General features: G+C 38.1%; 1 protein-coding gene across 2 annotated transcripts in view; it reads left to right on the top strand.

Moving 5' to 3' along the window:
• The window catches only part of LOC140142862 (methanethiol oxidase-like), a 72,426-nt gene that overhangs the window by 17,282 nt on the left and 36,574 nt on the right, over window positions 1-18,570 (top strand). For both annotated transcript variants that reach the window (XM_072164883.1, XM_072164884.1), the window contains exons 4-9: window positions 944-1,070; window positions 6,261-6,443; window positions 7,255-7,436; window positions 9,666-9,744; window positions 12,708-12,829; window positions 14,961-15,172. In XM_072164883.1, coding sequence (XP_072020984.1) covers window positions 944-1,070; window positions 6,261-6,443; window positions 7,255-7,436; window positions 9,666-9,744; window positions 12,708-12,829; window positions 14,961-15,172 — 905 coding nt within the window. The remainder of the gene's footprint in view (window positions 1-943; window positions 1,071-6,260; window positions 6,444-7,254; window positions 7,437-9,665; window positions 9,745-12,707; window positions 12,830-14,960; window positions 15,173-18,570) is intronic.

Raw genomic sequence — 18,570 nt, forward strand, 5'->3', positions numbered from 1 at the left:
TGCGCGTCCCTCGGTGGCAAAAAGAAAGGGGTGACAGAAGAAGAAGGGCGGCAAAAAAGAATTATTAAAGAAAAAAACGGGAAAATGTTTAAAACAAATGGAATTGTAGGCCTACATAATTATAGGTTGTTCTCCACTTTTTCAAATCATCCAAAATATATTGGGTCAACCTTTTCGGGCTGTTGATGAAGAGGGCGGCAAAATGCACCTTCTCTTCAGCCCTCCGTGTAGGAGTGCGAGCGGCCTGTAGCCACTGTACATACTATATAAACAAAGGGTTCATTCTGTAATGGGCTATTTCAGAAAATAGATGCACACCCCCTAGAGGAGTTCGGAATCGAATATCCGGACTTTTTGTCCAGTCATGACTGTTGGAAATCCAGACTTTTAAAGTACCCAACGGCAAAAAAATCCGGCAGAAAAATAGTTCAAAATCAGAAATCCTCAATTTGAGAGCTAATTTTCAAAATTTCCATGATTTTTCCTTCATTTTATTGGATTTCCAAGCTTTTCCAGTCGTTTTCAGAAAGCAGACTTGTAAATCCGGACATTTCTTTGATTGAAAATTTACTCCTCTATATAGGGGGTGTGCACCTATTTTCTGGAATAGCCCAATACTCTTCCTACTTCAGGCCCATAACCAGGATTTATTGGGGGGGGGGGCTGATTTTGAAAAAGTTGACTTTTTTTTTCAAAAAAATTTGGACCTTTTTGGACTAGTGGCGGATTTTGAAAAAGTGGACTTTTTTCCCAAAATGTGGACTTTTTTGCCGAAATGTCATTTTGTCGCTCGCTACGTTTTTTTGGGTCAAATAAGGGGACTTTTGGGGGATTCGGGGGGGGTCCGCCCCCCCCGATTACGAGCCTGTCCTACTTGGTATGATAACAACATTTAATATTGAATTTACTTACATCTTCTGTTTTACCTCTCACTCTCTCCAAGACCGTAGAACCAGAGGAGGTAACATCCAAAACTGGTCTCACCACTCCGCACACAACTCATTGCCTTGCTGATGGTCACGTGATGATCAGTGCTATGGGTGACGCCACCAGACCAGGCGAAGGCAAAGGTAAGATATACACTAGGATCACTAGGGGCACAGTTCTTTAACCCCCAGTAGGCCTATATTTGTACATTCATTGAATAAAACACATTTGATGCAATTATGTTTTCAAAAGAGGCTCTGCCCATGACGTATTAGGGGTTGTGCAATAATTATGAGCCCTGGGGAGGGTAAAATTGGGGCGGGGGGGGGGGGCAAGAAATTTTTGGCGAGCCGAAAGGGGGAAAGCAATTTTGGCAAGCCGAGATGGGGACGGGGAAGCGATTTTTGGCACACATTCATGGGGCCCCTTTTAATTAAACGCTTTAAAAAGTCTTGGGAAAACAGTACGCAAAGTAACGCAATATGCAAATCATCCAGCTGGCAACAAGTTTGGTTTGACTCGCATTTGAAATGGAATACCCATGTTAAAAAAACTGCAAATAAGATCTGCAGATAATCTAGACCATTTATGGTTTGCAAATTGGGATCTCAAAAATTTGGCATGTTCAGGGGGGTCAAGCGATTTTTTGCAGGTCGAGAAGGGGGCAAGCGGTTTTTGGCGGGCCGTTCGGAAATTTTACCGGTACCTCCCCGGGGCCTCAAAATCAAGTGCAGCCTTGATATTCTTTAATTTTAGGAATTGTTAGAAAATAAATAGTGAATTTTTAGTGGTGCTACATTGCCCTTCACACTAAATCACAGAAAGTGGAGTCTGTGCACCAATTTATGTTTGCACGGAATGCACGGGTCATTGGATAATAATAAAACATAAGTCGTCATAATCCCGGTGTCATAATACTGTGTGACTGTCCCAGCAAACACAAAACGTTTTCGACATAATTCGCAAAAGGTTGCCAGAAAACGTTTAAAGGTCGGGTTATATAAAGGACATGGTATAAAACTTTTTTCATAACATTCAAAAACATTTGTTGATAATCTATTGCAAATATTCTAGCCTAAGGTTATTTGAGTGTTGACAAAATATTTGGCAAAAAATGATTGTAAAAAATATTTTACAATAATATTTTGAAAACATTTGTCAAAATTGTTGTAGCATGTTTTCAAACAGACCGTTTTAAAACGTTTCCACAACCTGCGTATAACCCGACATTTAATGTTATCAAAACATTTTTATCGAAACCAAAACCCCAAATATAACATTGTTTAAAACGTTTTACATGTTTAACCCATATTTCTGTTTGCTGGGATATTATACCCTATAATTAATTATAATGATTATAATTATATAATATTATAATTATATAATAATTATAATTATTATAATAATAATTATTATTATTATAATTATAATTATTATAATTATAATTATAATTATATTATAATTATAATTAGTAATTAATAATAATTATTATAATATCATAAAAGGACCATGACATCTGCTGTACGGATACTTTGATGAGATAGATATGTTACGCCAACTAAATTAATTTATGCCAGTCCCAGAAGGTGCTACAATTATTATATAAACATCTCAAAAAAAGTAACTGACCACCCTTAAATAATGACCATTATTCAAAAACGGGTAATTGTATTACAAATCTGTAAATTGCGTTGGATGCAGAATTTATTTCTGCACATTTTGACACCTCATTTGTAGCAATTGACTAAATATTGACGTCACAGCGTACATTTAAATCAATGTAGCCCAAGATTTGAAAGTTGCAGTAAATTCTATTGATTTTGCATTCAGTGTAATGGAAGGAAATCTGTGTTATGATATCTGAGTGTTTTTGTATTGTAAAAAATATAAGTGCAATTTTCAAATCTGGACCTCACTACATTAAATAGACCGGTGTTTTATTGTTTTCTGGGCTATCGTATCAAATGAGGTGCCAAAATGCGCAGAAATAAATTCTGCTTCCAACGCATTTTACAAATTTGCAATACAATAGCCCTTTTTTGAATAATGGCCATTATTTATGGGGGGTTAGTTACTTTTTTTGAGATGTTTATATTGGCAATATACATTGTAACACCTGGAACTAGCACAAATCAATTTAGTTTGTGCAACATAATCTATCTCATCCAAGTATTCAAGAATATATTAAAAATAGGGGCCTACTTTTCCATGCGTCGTCATAGATCCCGGAGATAGATCCAGTTCATATTTCCATGGTTCATTTCATGGGTTCATCCGGTGTTACACTTAACATTATTAATTTTTTTCTATTGATTTATTGGCCAAGTAAAGGCTTAATACTGTAGGCCTACTGCATGTCGCGTCGAGAACCTGATATCAAGGTCAATCGATTTGAACATAGAAGACAAAATAACAGGCCTAAGCAATAATTTGCCATGTGCATCTTTCTTTTTCTAGCCAGAAAAAAACAGTGTTTTAAATCGGAGCTTATAAAAGGATTCCTGTGCCCATTGACCCACAAATGCGGGTCACTGGGCTCAAAAGCCGTGAAACCTGCGCTTCGCCCTGTAATTTTCGCGCTTTAGTATGTGAAATATAAACGAAAACAGGCGACATCGATACAAAGTAAGCAAGTTAAAGAAGTAGAGCGGAATGGGGTAGTTAATTAAGTGCAAGACTATACCTTTTGATCATGAATTCCAGATCATTAGATATCACCAGACACACTATTTCTTTCTTTGTATTCAATGTTCCACAACGATGCTCAAATACCGTCGCATGAAATGTTAACAATAACGTCACCCTAAATTGCGACGATTGAATGGGAACCTGGCTGTAAAAAATGAAACACCGCAGACACTTTATAGTACTCGGGGCACCTAATACAAATGACCAAACGGGTATGTTCCCCCTTAAATGAACCCCTCTTTGATTTCGCAGCTCCGAAAGTCCTTGACCAAAATAGAGCTCCGAAAGACCCCTGATTTTGATCATTTCGGCAAGACCTCTACACCTAATTGCTCTTTCCTCACATTTCTGTTTTTTAGATTTTCAACCAGAAAGCCAAGAAAGACCCTTGATTTGACTGTTCAAAATTCAGGGGGAGCATACGCACCATAAATGTATTATGTGCACGCCCCCCTCCCCCCCCGGCTTAGTACATCTGTCCGTGTCTTTATTTGACTGTCTAATCTTAATGTACAAGTTGAACAATTTTAAATAAATAAAATTATTTAATTAAAAATAACTAAACATGCTAAACGAGACGTAATAATATCGTCGACACGGACTATCATTAGACCAAGAAAAAAATTGTTTAGTTTTCCTCCCCAAAAGCGGTCGCGCGGGCAGAATTTTTTAGGAATTTTCAAAAATTAGGGGTATGTAGGTCTATATATATTCTTTTTATGGAATCAAAATTTGGTGCGGACATGCAGGATAGAACAACTATTAACATGACTAAACAGCTTTTGTTTGCCTTATTGTATGCAAGTAGTTTACTAATGCTCTTGGGTTGGTATTTTTGCTTAGTCATTGTATTTACATCAGATGTATGATTTATTGACAAAATCTAAGTGGCAAATGTACAAAATATCGTCGGCTGTTTGGGGACAACCCATTAGTCCGAATGGTCCTCAGTTCAAAAAGTGTTCAAGTTTAGGGCTGGGGGCTTTTACGACATTTTAGATTAGGATTATAGTATGGGTATAGGTTTAGCATTTTATAGGGTTAGGGTTCGCATCATGATTATTCCTGACAGTGATGCCAGAAATATACAGCACTATTTTGTTTTATTACTGTTTTGCCAAATGAAACATAATAGGTAATCCTTTTGTTATTCTAGCTCACTAGCTGTCAATAAAAGTATAATTTTAATATTTGCCAATTTGAGGGGGTTAGTGGGCCAAAATCGTGCAATTTTGCATGTTTTCTTACAATTGCAGTCACAAAATTTAAAAAAAAGAAGCATTGACAATTTTTGAGTATATGCTATGATTTTGCACATAATTTTAATATTTTTGTGTCAATTTTGATGAGGCCAAATAAAAAAATAAACATGTTTCACGTCCCCTTCCACTTCCTTTGTTTGTTTGTTTTTTGGTTTTTTTAGGTTTCTTTAATTACACTGTAAAAACAGTGTTTAGAAAGTGGTGGCAATGTGTTTAGAAACAATATGTTTAGAATATGGATGTCAGATGTTTAGAAATTAAACACCATCACTGACCAATGTTGAGAAATTTGACACATGATGTTTAGCTTTCAAACATGTTTACAAAGTGGTGGCAAAATTGTGTTGAGTAAAGTGTTTAATCGCTAAACACTGTTTTTACAGTGTATTTCTTCAATTCTTCCGGTCCCACTTGGTCCATCCCCACTTGGTCCATTTCCCACTTGGTCCATTTCCCACTTGGTCCCTTCCCACTTGGTCTATTTCCTACTTGGTGTATGTCCCACTTGGTCCATTTCCCACTTGGTCTATTCCCACTTGGTCCATTTCCCACTTGGTCCATTTCCCACTTGGTCCCTTCCCACTTGGTCTATTTCCTACTTGGTCTATGTCCCACTTGGTCCATTTCCCACTTGGTCCATTTCCCACTTGGTCCCTTCCCACTTGGTCCATTTCCCACTTGGTCTATGTCCCACTTGGTCCATTTCCCACTTGGTCTATTCCCACTTGGTCCATTTCCCACTTGGTCTATGTCCCACTTGGTCCATTTCCCACTTGGTCTATTCCTACTTGGTCCATTTCCCACTTGGTCCATTTCCCACTTGGTCCCTTCCCACTTGGTCTATTTCCTACTTGGTCTATGTCCCACTTGGTCCATTTCCCACTTGGTCCATTTCCCACTAGGTCCCTTCCCACTTGGTCTATTTCCTACTTGGTCTATGTCCCACTTGGTCCATTTCCCACTTGGTCCCTTCCCACTTGGTCCATTTCCCACTTGGTCTATGTCCCACTTGGTCCATTTCCCACTTGGTCCCTTCCCGCTTGGTCCATTTCCCACTTGGTCTATGTCCCACTTGGTCCATTTCCCACTTGGTCTATTCCCACTTTGTCCATTTCCCACTTGGTCTATGTCCCACTTGGTCCATTTCCCACTTGGTCCATTTCCCACTTGGTCCATTTCCCACTTGGTCCCTTCCCACTTGGTCTATTTCCTACTTGGTCTATGTCCCACTTGGTCCATTTCCCACTTGGTCCCTTCCCACTTGGTCCATTTCCCACTTGGTCTATGTCCCACTTGGTCTATGTCCTACTTGGTCCATTCTCACTTGGTATATGTCCCACTTGGTCAATTTAACATTACGCTTGTTTCATTTCATTTTTTCAGGTGGTTTTATTCTGCTTGATGGCAAAACCTTCGATGTCACTGGCAACTGGGAGGCCAAAGGTCACGATACCCAATATGGATATGATTTCTGGTACCAACCCTACCATAATGTGATGATCAGCACCGAGTGGGGTGCACCAAAGGCATTCCTCAAAGGATTCGATCCAGCTGATGTCAAAAATGGTGAGATTTCAATGGTGATGTATATAAACCAGGATCAGATAATCTGTGTGTACCAAAGATACTTCTCAAAAGAGTGAAGGGATATGCCATGGGATCCTCCCAGTTTGGTGTTATAACGGGACCGGGAATGTGCCCTGGTTTTGGCGACGGTGCCCGAGGGGGGGGGTCGGAAAACATTGCGGGGATGTGGCACGCAGACTTTCGGAATAGATCATCTAAATGTATTTAGATGATCTATGCTTTCGGATACTGACTTTCTCTATACTACTTTTTGCTGTTTTTGCAATCCATCGGTAGGCCTATACCAATTTTTTAGAGCACCAACATTTACCCAAATTTGGTGCTTTTAAGGGCACTTTTGCCAAACGCACCCAATTGGGGCACATTGGTCTCCAATTAAAACCCACCCATCGATATACCAAATCGATGGAAAAAGGTACTCCAAACAGTGGCACATCCCCATACACCTTAAACCAGGAAGAACCCCCACCCCACCCTCGGAGGTTGATATGCCTTTTTAGCCATGTTAGCGGTTATTAGTGTGACAATGCCCCCTCAAATGCCCGTTTTCATTGAATTTCAGCAGAGGCAAACGTGCCCAAATGATATGATGTACATTCGTCCAGTTTGCATTTGTTCGTGTAGCCTATCTGATCACGATTAATGTGGACAAAGTACTGTATTTATTGGCGTGTAAGCTGCTGGTGGGAATGGGGGCTTATCAATCATAAGAATGCATCGTGCTGAGGAAAAGACCCGGGCAACGATCGACACAGGCTTTTAAACTATGCATATTTTTCGCCATTTTCAGGTTTATACGGACATAGTCTGAACGTGTATGACTGGGAGAAACATACCCTCATCCAGACCATCGATATGGGCCCAGAAGGAATGATTCCGCTCGAAATTCGGTTTTTGCACAATCCTATGGCGACTGAGGGTTTTGTCGGGTGTGCTCTAAGCTCCAACATTTTCAGATTTTACAGGGAAACGGTAAATTGATAATTAAATTTCACATCATTGTCATTACACCAGCAAATAAGCTACACAAAATTGTATTCACGCGTAGCTAACTGCATGATATACAGGGTGTCACAAAAAAAGGCCCCTCATTGCGCCCTCTTTTTCTCCTATTTCTGAAAAGTTTATTAAATATATTTTGGTATGTAAAGAAACCTTTAATTGTTAGCTTTAATAAACCAAAACAATTATTTCAATCGGCTCACAACTTTTGAAGATATGCCCTTTTGAATAAAAGTATCCGTTTTTCACACTGTCCACGGATAGCAAACAGAGTGGTTGGGATCGCTAATGCTGTGGAGTGACCTGCACGATCACCAGACCTCACACCACTTGATTTTTATCCTTTGTGGGAAAATTCAAGTATCCGACGCACAAGGATGGTACGCAACGCAATTGATGCAATGAGGACCAGGGCTGAAACCTGTATTCGCCAAGGAGGCAACCAGGTAGAGGGCAGAGCAGCACAGTAAACTCACTTCAGAAGAACTAAAGACAAACCAAACAGCCTTTTAGGTCTACTTTTTATCCTAAATAGAGAAATGACTTATGTTGTAAATAAAAAGGAAAGCAAGAAACAACAAGTTAAGAAAGTAAGAAACATAATCAAACAAAAGGGCATAAATAACCAAGAAAAAATAAGTAATGGCAAGTAAAGCAAAAGAAGTCCCATTCGGCATCCATTTTACCCACAAATTAATGACACTATTAACAAAATCCATTGCCCATAAACCCACTGGTAAAGCCCATTCCATAAATAAAGTTATTTCATAAAGTTATCATTGAGGAATTTTTGATATTGTGTACTCCTTTTCAATCTTTGAAGAAGCCAAACCTTCTCCGTGGACAGAGTGAAAAACGGGTACATTTCTTTAAAAGAGCATATCTGCAAAAGTTGTGAGCCGATTGATATTATTGTTTTGGTTTATTAAAGCTAATGACTCAAGGTTTCTTTACATACCAAAATATATTTGATCAACTTTTCAGAAATAGGAGGAAAATAGGGCGCAATGAGGGGCCTCTTTTTTTGGGGACACCCTGTACTAGTTTCCCTCAAACAATGCACCATTTGTATTTTAATTCTTCTAGCAACAAGGAAAGAACGAACAAAATGCCTGCAATACATATGACTTTAGCAGTGGCGGTGCCAGTAATTTTTTTCAGGGGGAAAAATCAACTAATTTTGGTTTTTACTGGGGACAACGGGGAGGGAGTTCTGACTGGGGAATTTGCCCCCCCCCCCCCCATGCCCCCCGTGGCGCTGCCACTGGACTTAAGACAGACAAAGGAAAAGAAAGTTGAGAGACAAGAAATAAAGCTAGGAAGGTAGAATCACGATATATCGCGATAGTGCATGTGAAGACAGAAGAATGAAAGACATAAAAACAAAATAAAGCAAAGCGATGGAGAAAGTAAGGAGACATAAAAAAATGACAAGAAGGAGTATAGTCATTGATAGTGCAGTGGCAATAATGAAGAAAAGACATGAATACTTCGAGTTCCAGTTAAAAAAAAGTTAGAAGTGTAAGTGCAGTGAACCTGAATTTAAAAGGCTGGCGTTGGCGTATATCTGTAGATTTGAATTCACACCATGCACACGGATATAGGTCAATTCTAGAGACTCTAATCATTATTAAAATGTTGCTAAAGTACTGTATTTATTGTTGTGTAAGCTGCTGGTGGGAATAGGGGCTTATCAAAATAAGAATCCATCGTGCTGAGGTGAAGATCCCGAAAGCTTTTATTCTATAGAGCAACAATTCTAGAGAATTATACTACAATAAATGATTAAGAGTTACTTTGTTCTAAAGGATAATATTATTCCCGCATAGGCTTAGGAAGATTTTCAACATGGGGGGGGCTGAAACTTGACACACTGGGGATGCAGTCAGAAAATTTTGCCAAAATATAGGTCACAAAGACCCATTTTCCTTCTATTTTATCACAAATTTTTTAACTTCACCTAGGATTAGACCTAGGGACTGAGCCCCCCAAGCCCCCTGGTCCCTAAGCCTATGTTCCCGGGAATAGTATGATCACATTTTATTCTATATCTGAAGTCGACTCAAGAAAGATTATTTTTCCATGATCATGTAGGGCCTAATGGTCAAGAATGACGCGTTTTCTTTGTATGTCGACTGGAGAGAAAATATCAATCACTTTTGTAACGCTTATGTAAACTTGTTTCATTATTTTATATAGAATGGTCAGTGGGCAGCTGAAAAGGTTATTGACGTCAACTCAAAGAAGGTAGAGGGCTGGGCCTTGCCAGAAATGCCAGGTAAGAACTATAACCACCCGAAGACGCCCCACACCCACAAACCCAACCACCCACCAAAAGGAGGGAACCGTTATTTCACTGCGCTCTTTGATAGTGGACCCTCCCTTTTAAGGGAAGTTTTGTAAAGTCAAAGTTTGGCTTCGTTTGGGACATCCTGATGGGATACCACTCTGGGGAATCCGTGGCTTGGGTGCCCTCCCAACCCTGACACCATCCATACTTATCTGTTTGAATATAAATCTGGGGAATTATTAAAAGTTATATTTTGGGTTTTAGTTTAGGTAAAAACGTATAACATTAAATGTTGGGTTATACAAAGGTCATGAAAACGTTTTAAAACGTCTTGTATGAAAACACTCGTAACAAATATTTTTTTAATGTTTTCCAAATGTTATTGACAAACATTTTTCGCCAAATATTTTGTCAACACTAAAACAACATTATGTTAGGATATTTGCATGCAGTAAGTTGTCAAAAAATGTATTTAAGTGTTATGAATTTTTTTTACTTTTATGCCCTTTTATAGGTCTACACTTTATTTAACCCGACATTAAAAACGCGTTTATGGCAACCTTTTCTAACCTTTTGCCAATGATGTAGAAAACTGCATGGGTAGACTGCCAAAGCAACATAGCTATAGCAGCAGCACATTGTGATATTTTTATCATGCAGCGTGAACTTTGGTCATGAACATATTTGCGCTATGATAAGCTCCACAGTTGCAAAATCAGTTAATATTATGTGACTTTATGTGATTTTGGAAATCATTAAAAAGACATTTCCCGTTGCAACTTTAGTTTTAAAATGGTAAACAATCATATTAAAGCATGTATTTACAATCCATGAATATCAATTTTAGCTCATTTTTAGTTCTATAGGTCCCATTAGTACCCATGGTACCTCCCCCCCCAGACACTAGAATCCATAACATGCTCATCTATCAAGGCACAGTTCTTTAATCCCAAAACATTTGCACATTCATTGAATGACCTTTGACAATTTGGGTACAAAACCTCATACTCTGAAACTTGAGGTCAACTTTTGCACTACGATCGTTTAATTGAGGTTATTGAACTATGCCATTGGGATGAGGCCACAGTGATTAGTAGTCCCAGAAATTCCTCAGCCCATCAGATAAATTGACGCTTACAAGTAACTATATGGTATAACCAAATTACCAAAATAATATTTGAACTTCACATGAATGGTTAAACGTCAATTTTTATTTTCAATCACAAATATAGGTCAAGGGGTTAGGGGACCTTTCTTGCTACCACTAACATCTAAAGCCATAATGTACGATTTTTTTAACGAGTTCGCTCAATTTTTTTCAAACCTGATTTTTTGACATATAAATATACAGGCATATACTACAAAATACTATAAAAATCACTGCGCTATATAAAACCCATGACCCAACGGGGCTGTGCAATAATTATGAGTGTTTTTTTTTTTTTTTCGATTTGATTTGTTTGGATTTTTGACAACCCTGCATGGATAACCCAAGAAAGCCTCTATTGAAGCTTATTTCCATTGGGGTCCATTTGAACACCGGGACAGGTTTGAACAGTCAGGGGTATGTTAACACCGTACTCTTTTCGAAACTGGCTGCACACGGGACCAGAGGATGATTTAAGGAAGCCCCATCATGCACTGCTAAAGTGTTATCACTAGAGTTCCAACTGCCACTTTACTTTTCAAATCCCATTGAACTCTGTGCAAAAGATGTTGTTTTAGAATTGTGCGTGTGTCATTATTACTTGGTCGATTTCAGAACAAAAGTGATGTGTGTTTAAAGGATAATTCACACCTTCTGTAGATAACATAAAATGTGAAATCGACCAGCATCTTCACAGCGGTTTTTATGTAAATATAACTGTACAAATTCAAATTAAACCATGCATGTGCAGTACGTCTATATGCAGTGGGCGAGTAGTGGTGTCATGTTCGCTCACACAGCTATGCTAACTGCAAGTAACATAGTGGAATGTTGGGAAGTGCTTATATCATCCTCTGACACGGGACCGACGACTTAACGCCCCCTCCGAAGGACGGAGTACTTTCATGATTCATTTACCCAATTCTAAATGAACCATGGGGAAAGCAGAAGTCTGAATTTAATCTACAGATTTTTTTCCCAAGTCAATATCCCCAGCAAATCGCCACCGCCGGGAATTGAACCTAGGACCTCATGCACTAAATACATGTACCCTAATCATTGCGCCACGCTCTCCCACTTGACGTTATTTATTACGCAGATAATAATCAGATTTATAAGAAAATATGCAGAAACTGCTTATAGTTCTTATGGTTCGTAACTAACAACAAAAGCTCTTTCTTCCAACCAAAAAGAGACATTATAAGGCGAGAAACACTAAACTTATAAATTTGCACAACTTTGGCATCTGAATATACGTTCATCTTTGGTTCAAGAGACCAGCATGACCAGGGAAGTCAAGAGACTGAATGATTATAGTGGTGACGGTGTACCACTTTGCCAAACATTCTTGGGATAACTTCCAAAAGTGCATGCTTTTGTGCACAGATTTTTGGAAAAAAGTGGACCCAACCCCGTACAAGCAGTGGCGGCGCCAGATTTTTTTTTTCGGGGGGTGGGCATTGGGGGGAAAAGCGAATTTCAGGGGGGGCAAAATCACCAAATTTTGCGCAAAATTGCAGCAAAACGCTTTACTGGGGGCAACACGGGGCAAGAGTTCTGACTGGAGGGCACTTTTCCCTCATGCCCCCGTGGCACCGCCACTGCGTACAAGTTGCCCTTTTTGGACATTTTGAATACCTTAATCGCCAACAAGAGGACTCTTTGTATATTGTCTACTTTTTCCCGTACTGTTGGGCCTTTAATAGAAATATAGAAATGTAAACGAGTTCCTTTTTAGCGTGATGTCATGTTGTATAGAGAGTTCACTTTCATAATTTATCTGTATTTTTTTTTTCATTTTTAGGTTTAATTACAGATATCTTGCTCTCAATGGATGACAGGTTCATGTACTTCAGTAATTGGCTTCATGGAGACATCAGACAGTATGACATCACTAACACACGTCAACCAAGACTAGTTGGCCAGGTTGGTTCAATTTTTTTTTATTGCATGATTAAAATAGTGCAGCAGCGTATACAGCCCTTTTTAAACGGGCGCTCGCCCCCGGGTATCAAAAAAAAAAAAAAGAGAGAAGAGAAATTGGACGAAAGAGAAAAGAGAAACGCTTGTGTGTATGTGATTTTGACGAAATTAATCTCATATTTGACCACTTCAGCTTTTTTTTAAAGCAAATTTAGTCGCGCTTCGCGCGAATTTCTTCCATTTAAGCTCCAATATGTTTACACGTTTCATGATCCTTTCTTAGCTCACCAAGAAATTCGTTCTGTATAGTGCACACAATTTGTTGGCGCGTAAGGCGGTACTATACCCCTCGATAAATTTGTGTCTATTTCTGCATTGTTCTCATAAACTAATAACATAGTGGTAACAAAAATTATGTATATTATAGGGGCAAGGAGTCCAATTACTACACTGGAATTTCAGTGACCCAAGACAAGCGGTACGTTATTTCATTTCCGATCATTATACTGAACCGCTTGTCTTGAGTCACTGAAATTTCAGTGTAGTACCGTAATTGGAATCCTTGCCCCAATAATATACATAACTTTTGTTACCAGTGTGTTATTATTTTTTGAGAAAAATACAATAATAGTCACAAATTTACCACAGGGGTGTAGTACCCCCTAATAACAAATTTTGTGTAGCAGTGCAGTTCGCTCCTCTTCGTTCAGCTATATGTACCAATAATTTATATTATTATCATGATGACCAGATAATGCTCAATAGCAATTCCGGTTTGGACGAAAAGTGCAGTTTGAGTTAAATCCAGATTGGACTGGTTTTGGTCGCTTTGTGCGTATATCTAACTTTATCTTGTTGAATGACAGTTCGGTTGAATAAATATACATTAATCTGACCTTGAATCATAGAAGTCGCATGCGTGACTTTAATATTCAAAAAGTCATGAAAAATGACAGTGAAAAATTCATTTGTTGCAGAAGTTTTGCAGTGCTGCATTTTATTATTATCTCGGGATTACTTTTTAAGTAATATAGGCCTACAGTTTATTAGTATTTTTAAGATGTGAAACTGCCTATAATAAAAATCAAAATGATAGGGCCTACGTGAGAAAAATAAAATCACGCGATAATGACATCAGTTTAGCCTCCATATGACCCAGTACAAAATTGCTCCATATGAATAATAAGAATTGATATAACTCATGCTTAAACTTTTATCCAGTCACATCAAAGCTCCCATTGGGCAGACATTACTTTCTTGTCATGCTTGTTTGTTTGTTTTATTTCTTCTTTTGCCTGGGTTACTCATTCAGTGATGTTTTAAGGTATCCTCTGTTCTTCCATGAGACCCGAGATTCAACAACTATCCTATTCAATTGCGATATTTTCCATGCTGCTAATTTGAGCATCAACATTGTTAGACCCGCATTTGAAGTATGCCAAAGGTGAAAAATATAATTTTTATAACTAAACACTAAAAATAAGCGGGTCGTTTAAGCAACCAAAGTGTTGTAAAAATGCGTAAAAATAAATTGGTTTTTTAATACTACCACAAAAAAACAAAAATATGGGGGTCGTTTTAGCAGCCAAATGTTGTAAAAATGCATAAAAATAAATTAGTTTTTTAATACCACCAGAATTACAATATAAAACATTTGCATAATTAGCCTATTTAAGCAATACTTATTTTCTATAGACTATACAAATTTATCTTGTGCATATTACGCATCCATCATTGTGCTGCATTTTAAACTTTTCCTTTGAACAAGGGAGCCCGTCGGTATGATGATGAGCCAAGTGAAAATTGAAAAGAAAACATTGGCCGCCTTCGGCCTGACCCAAACTCCCATGCCCCCCCCCTGATAATCAAATGGTGTGTCCCTTGATTACTGTACTACGAATTGAAGCACCACACATGTTGTGTTGGCGACAAAGACACGATTAAATATAATTAACAGAAAAGTGGTGTGAACTGAATGAAGTAAAAGTTAACACGACTTGCAAGAGCCCGTATCTTAAAATTATAGCAGATAATATAATGTATGGGAATAACGTGCCTTTGTTCATGTGCAATAGTACATGATCCTACAGCATATAATGTGTTTCTTGTTCTTTCTCTTTCATACATATCACAGATATTCCTTGGTGGTTCCATATGTTGTGATGGCTCCGTTAAGGTGTCAGAAGACAAGGAACTAACAGAACAACCAAAACCATTGTATATGGGTGAAAAGCGAGTGCAAGGTGGTCCCCAAATGATTCAACTCAGTCTGGACGGCCAACGCCTGTACGTGACAACATCACTGTATAGCAACTGGGACAAGCAATTCTATCCCGATTTAATGAAGTAAGTTTCTAAATTAAGTTTGTAATGGTTGTAAGCATGCCCCCCCCCCGTTCAAAGTGGACTGTCCAGTGTCTGCTGAAAGGTTGGTGGCTCTGAAAAGAGCCGTTCAAGTGGACTACCCAGTGTCTGCTGAAAGGTGATAGCTCTGAAAAGAGCCGTTCAAGCAGACAGTTCAATGTCTGCTGAAAGGTTGGTGGCTCTGAAAAGAGCCGTTCAAGTGAGATTGTAAGCATGCCCCCGCCCCAGAAAAAAAAAATCCCAAAAGGGTTCTTATTAGTCCTCCACATGCTCTCAGGAGAACTTTTGATGTCTAAGGAACTTAGTAGGTTCTCTATAAAGAGGCTGCAGAACCTGTAATGGTTCTCTAAAGGATTCTTCATTTTCAGGAACCTTGTTGAGGGTTCACATGTAACTGGCTCTTGCATGCACAAGGACATTTTAGTACCCTTTTGGAATTTTTTTTCTAATTTTTACTAATTCGTGTAGTAGAAATTTTTTGGTAAATTATTTAAAAAAATTATTTACTTTTAATAGTCCTCGAAGTTCACTTTATAAATCTAATGATATGTAGTTGGGATGAAAAGCCGTCCATCATAGGAAATTTTTTACCCCGAACACCTAAAAAATATAGGCCTATGAAGGACATTCCTCCTCGTATTCAGAATGCAGTTTGGTGTGTCAGAATGTGCTCCCAGGTCCCGCACAAAATACTGTGCAATCTTATTTATATTATAAGATAATCACTGGAAACTGTTAATGTTGGGTAACAATTATTTTAATACAACCTGTATATTGTGTTATATCAATATTATACTATACCTTCAATATACACGTGGAGATGTCAGATAGGGTCAGATGCCATTTGTTTGTTGTGGATCAACATTCTGTTAAATTATCTTCTAAATTTAATATTTATTTATTGATAAACATATAGGACAAAGTACAGATTGTGTCATCGTTTAAAACAGTAAACAATGATGATAAATCCCGGCAGATAAAAATGAAACAAATAGGACTGACCCGGGAGGACCGAGTGGTATAGCTTTAAAAAATTTTATTTACGTACGATTTTGCGTTACCATCGTTACGTCTCACCTCTCTCACCTCAAATATCATATTATTTTAACAGTATTGTTCATTCCGTTTGAAAAATTATTGCATAATTTGTACAAAGTGCTAAAGTGAAAATTAAGATTCGGTGATGAATATCCAAGAGCAGGGACTAATTTATATCCCTGTTTTATGTTGGCCCCTCGCTGAAGAGTCCCATTCAGCGCAAGTGTAAAAACTTGAGGGGTACTACACCCTGGCCAATTTTGTGCCTATTTTTGCATTTTTCTCAAAAATTATAGCGCATTGGTGACAAGTAAGATATGTATATTATAGGGGCAAGGACTATACAAGTACTGCACTGAAAATTCAGCAACTCAAGGCAAGTAGTTATATTGATTTATTGATCAAATATTGGTTTCCCTCATTATTGACTGTAACTCCACTGTCTCCACAACTGTTGTCTGCGCTGAAATGAAATTTCCAGTGCAGTAGTTAGTCCTTGCCCTATAATATACATATCTTACTTGTCACCAATGCGCTATAATTTTTGAGAAAAATGCAAAAATAGGCACAAAAATGAGCAGGGGTGTAGTACACCCTTAAATTGTTTATAAATTGCTTAAAACTTTAGTGAAGGGTAAGTCATTCAAATTTACATTTAGTAGTTTTGAAAAAAAAATGAAAAAACGAAGACAACAGTATCGACGAAGTTAATGCCCCATTCAAATACAAATTATACATGTAGCTAATTTATATACAAGTTCATGCACTGAATGCCTTGTTTTGTCTAAAATACGCGGCTGTCGGCTGAACCACAAGCAGACTAATGAAAAAGGGTACCAACTTTGAATTTGGATGATTTTTACGATCGTCTGGTTGAGCAAATCACTGAATGGGCCTTAAAGTTGTTTTGAACTGTGATTTTCAACAGCAGGAGATTATGTGGGTGGGAGTATTCGACCTTTATTTTATTCGAATGGAAGTGAAGGAACATAATTTCCCGTCTCAGTGGCATGTCACATTGTTAAAAAGATATAAAGGGGACACATTATCATTCGACAGGTCAAAGGTATCGCGTGGCTTGTTTTTATTTTGAGAAATATGATATTTAAAGTAGGGCGTCTATCCATATCTCTATACTATTTTGAAAAACAGAAAGAAAGAACAAAAGAATGAGTAAATATGAAATCTTTGAAGTCATTCGAATTGCACAAAAAGAATCGTGAATCGATTTTTTGAAATTTAGGCGGCTGTGATAAACAAGTGACAAATTTTGCGCAATCTTGTGAAAATATATTCCATAATCATAAAAATTTGCAATTAAGCACGTCTTGTGCAGCCAGGCTCGACTATGTGTATTTGCACTTCGTATCTCACGTTCAAAAACATCATTTTAACCTACTTTTAGATTTTTGAGTGAAAACTTTGTCAAGAACCACAGATATTATAGTGAATAGGTCTACTTGTCCAAAAATGGACAGAAATGGTGCTTAAAAAGGCTACTGAAAAAACAGCGGTGTGTGGATTATGATTAATAGAGAAATAATATTATTTTGTTTGACGACATGACAAAACAATATTGCAGTTTTAGATCTCAAATATTATGAAGTCTTCGAGTGAACCGGGCGAGTGAATATGTCTACATGGCCACAAAACTTATGCACAGGAAAATGGTGCTTAAATTATAGGCCCTAGTCATACTAAATTTGTTCAAAAGAAGCTTCTTTGTATAATGTTATGCTCCCGGGTTATGCTATTTTATTTGGCACTGATGAACACTACAAATGAATATTTCATTTTTAGACCATATGGAAGTCTTCTCGTGAACACTAAGCTAAAGTGGACAGAAAATGGCGTGTAAGATCGCCTACTTTTTTTAGGGCGTAGGCCTAGTAGTAGAAACGGTGCCCAAAATATCCGTGCCAATAATCGCTTGCCCTCCTTTCGACCTGCCAAAATCGCTTGACCCCCCCTTTTGGCCTGCCAAAAATCTCCCCCCCTCCCCATAATTCACCCCACCTACACAAAATTATTGCACCACCCCTAAATGGACATTGTATTTGAAACCCCTCCCCCCCCACCCCCACCCCCCACCCCACCCCCCACCCCCACCCCGTTGCTTCATGCGACTTTGCCGGATGCATACAGTAGAATATGAATCAAACTTTAAAATTTAACACAGATAATGACACAACACTGACAAAATAATGAAAGAATCCAGCAAATCATCAAATAAACAAGGAATTTTGCCCTTAAAATGACCTGCTTCGTGTCGACATGAAAATATTTTAATATTTTAAAAACACTTTCCAACCAGTGAGGGCGCTGTTGACAAATTATAGGCC

The sequence above is a fragment of the Amphiura filiformis genome, chromosome 20, assembly GCF_039555335.1.
Source record: "Amphiura filiformis chromosome 20, Afil_fr2py, whole genome shotgun sequence".
Taxonomy (NCBI): domain Eukaryota; kingdom Metazoa; phylum Echinodermata; class Ophiuroidea; order Amphilepidida; family Amphiuridae; genus Amphiura; species Amphiura filiformis.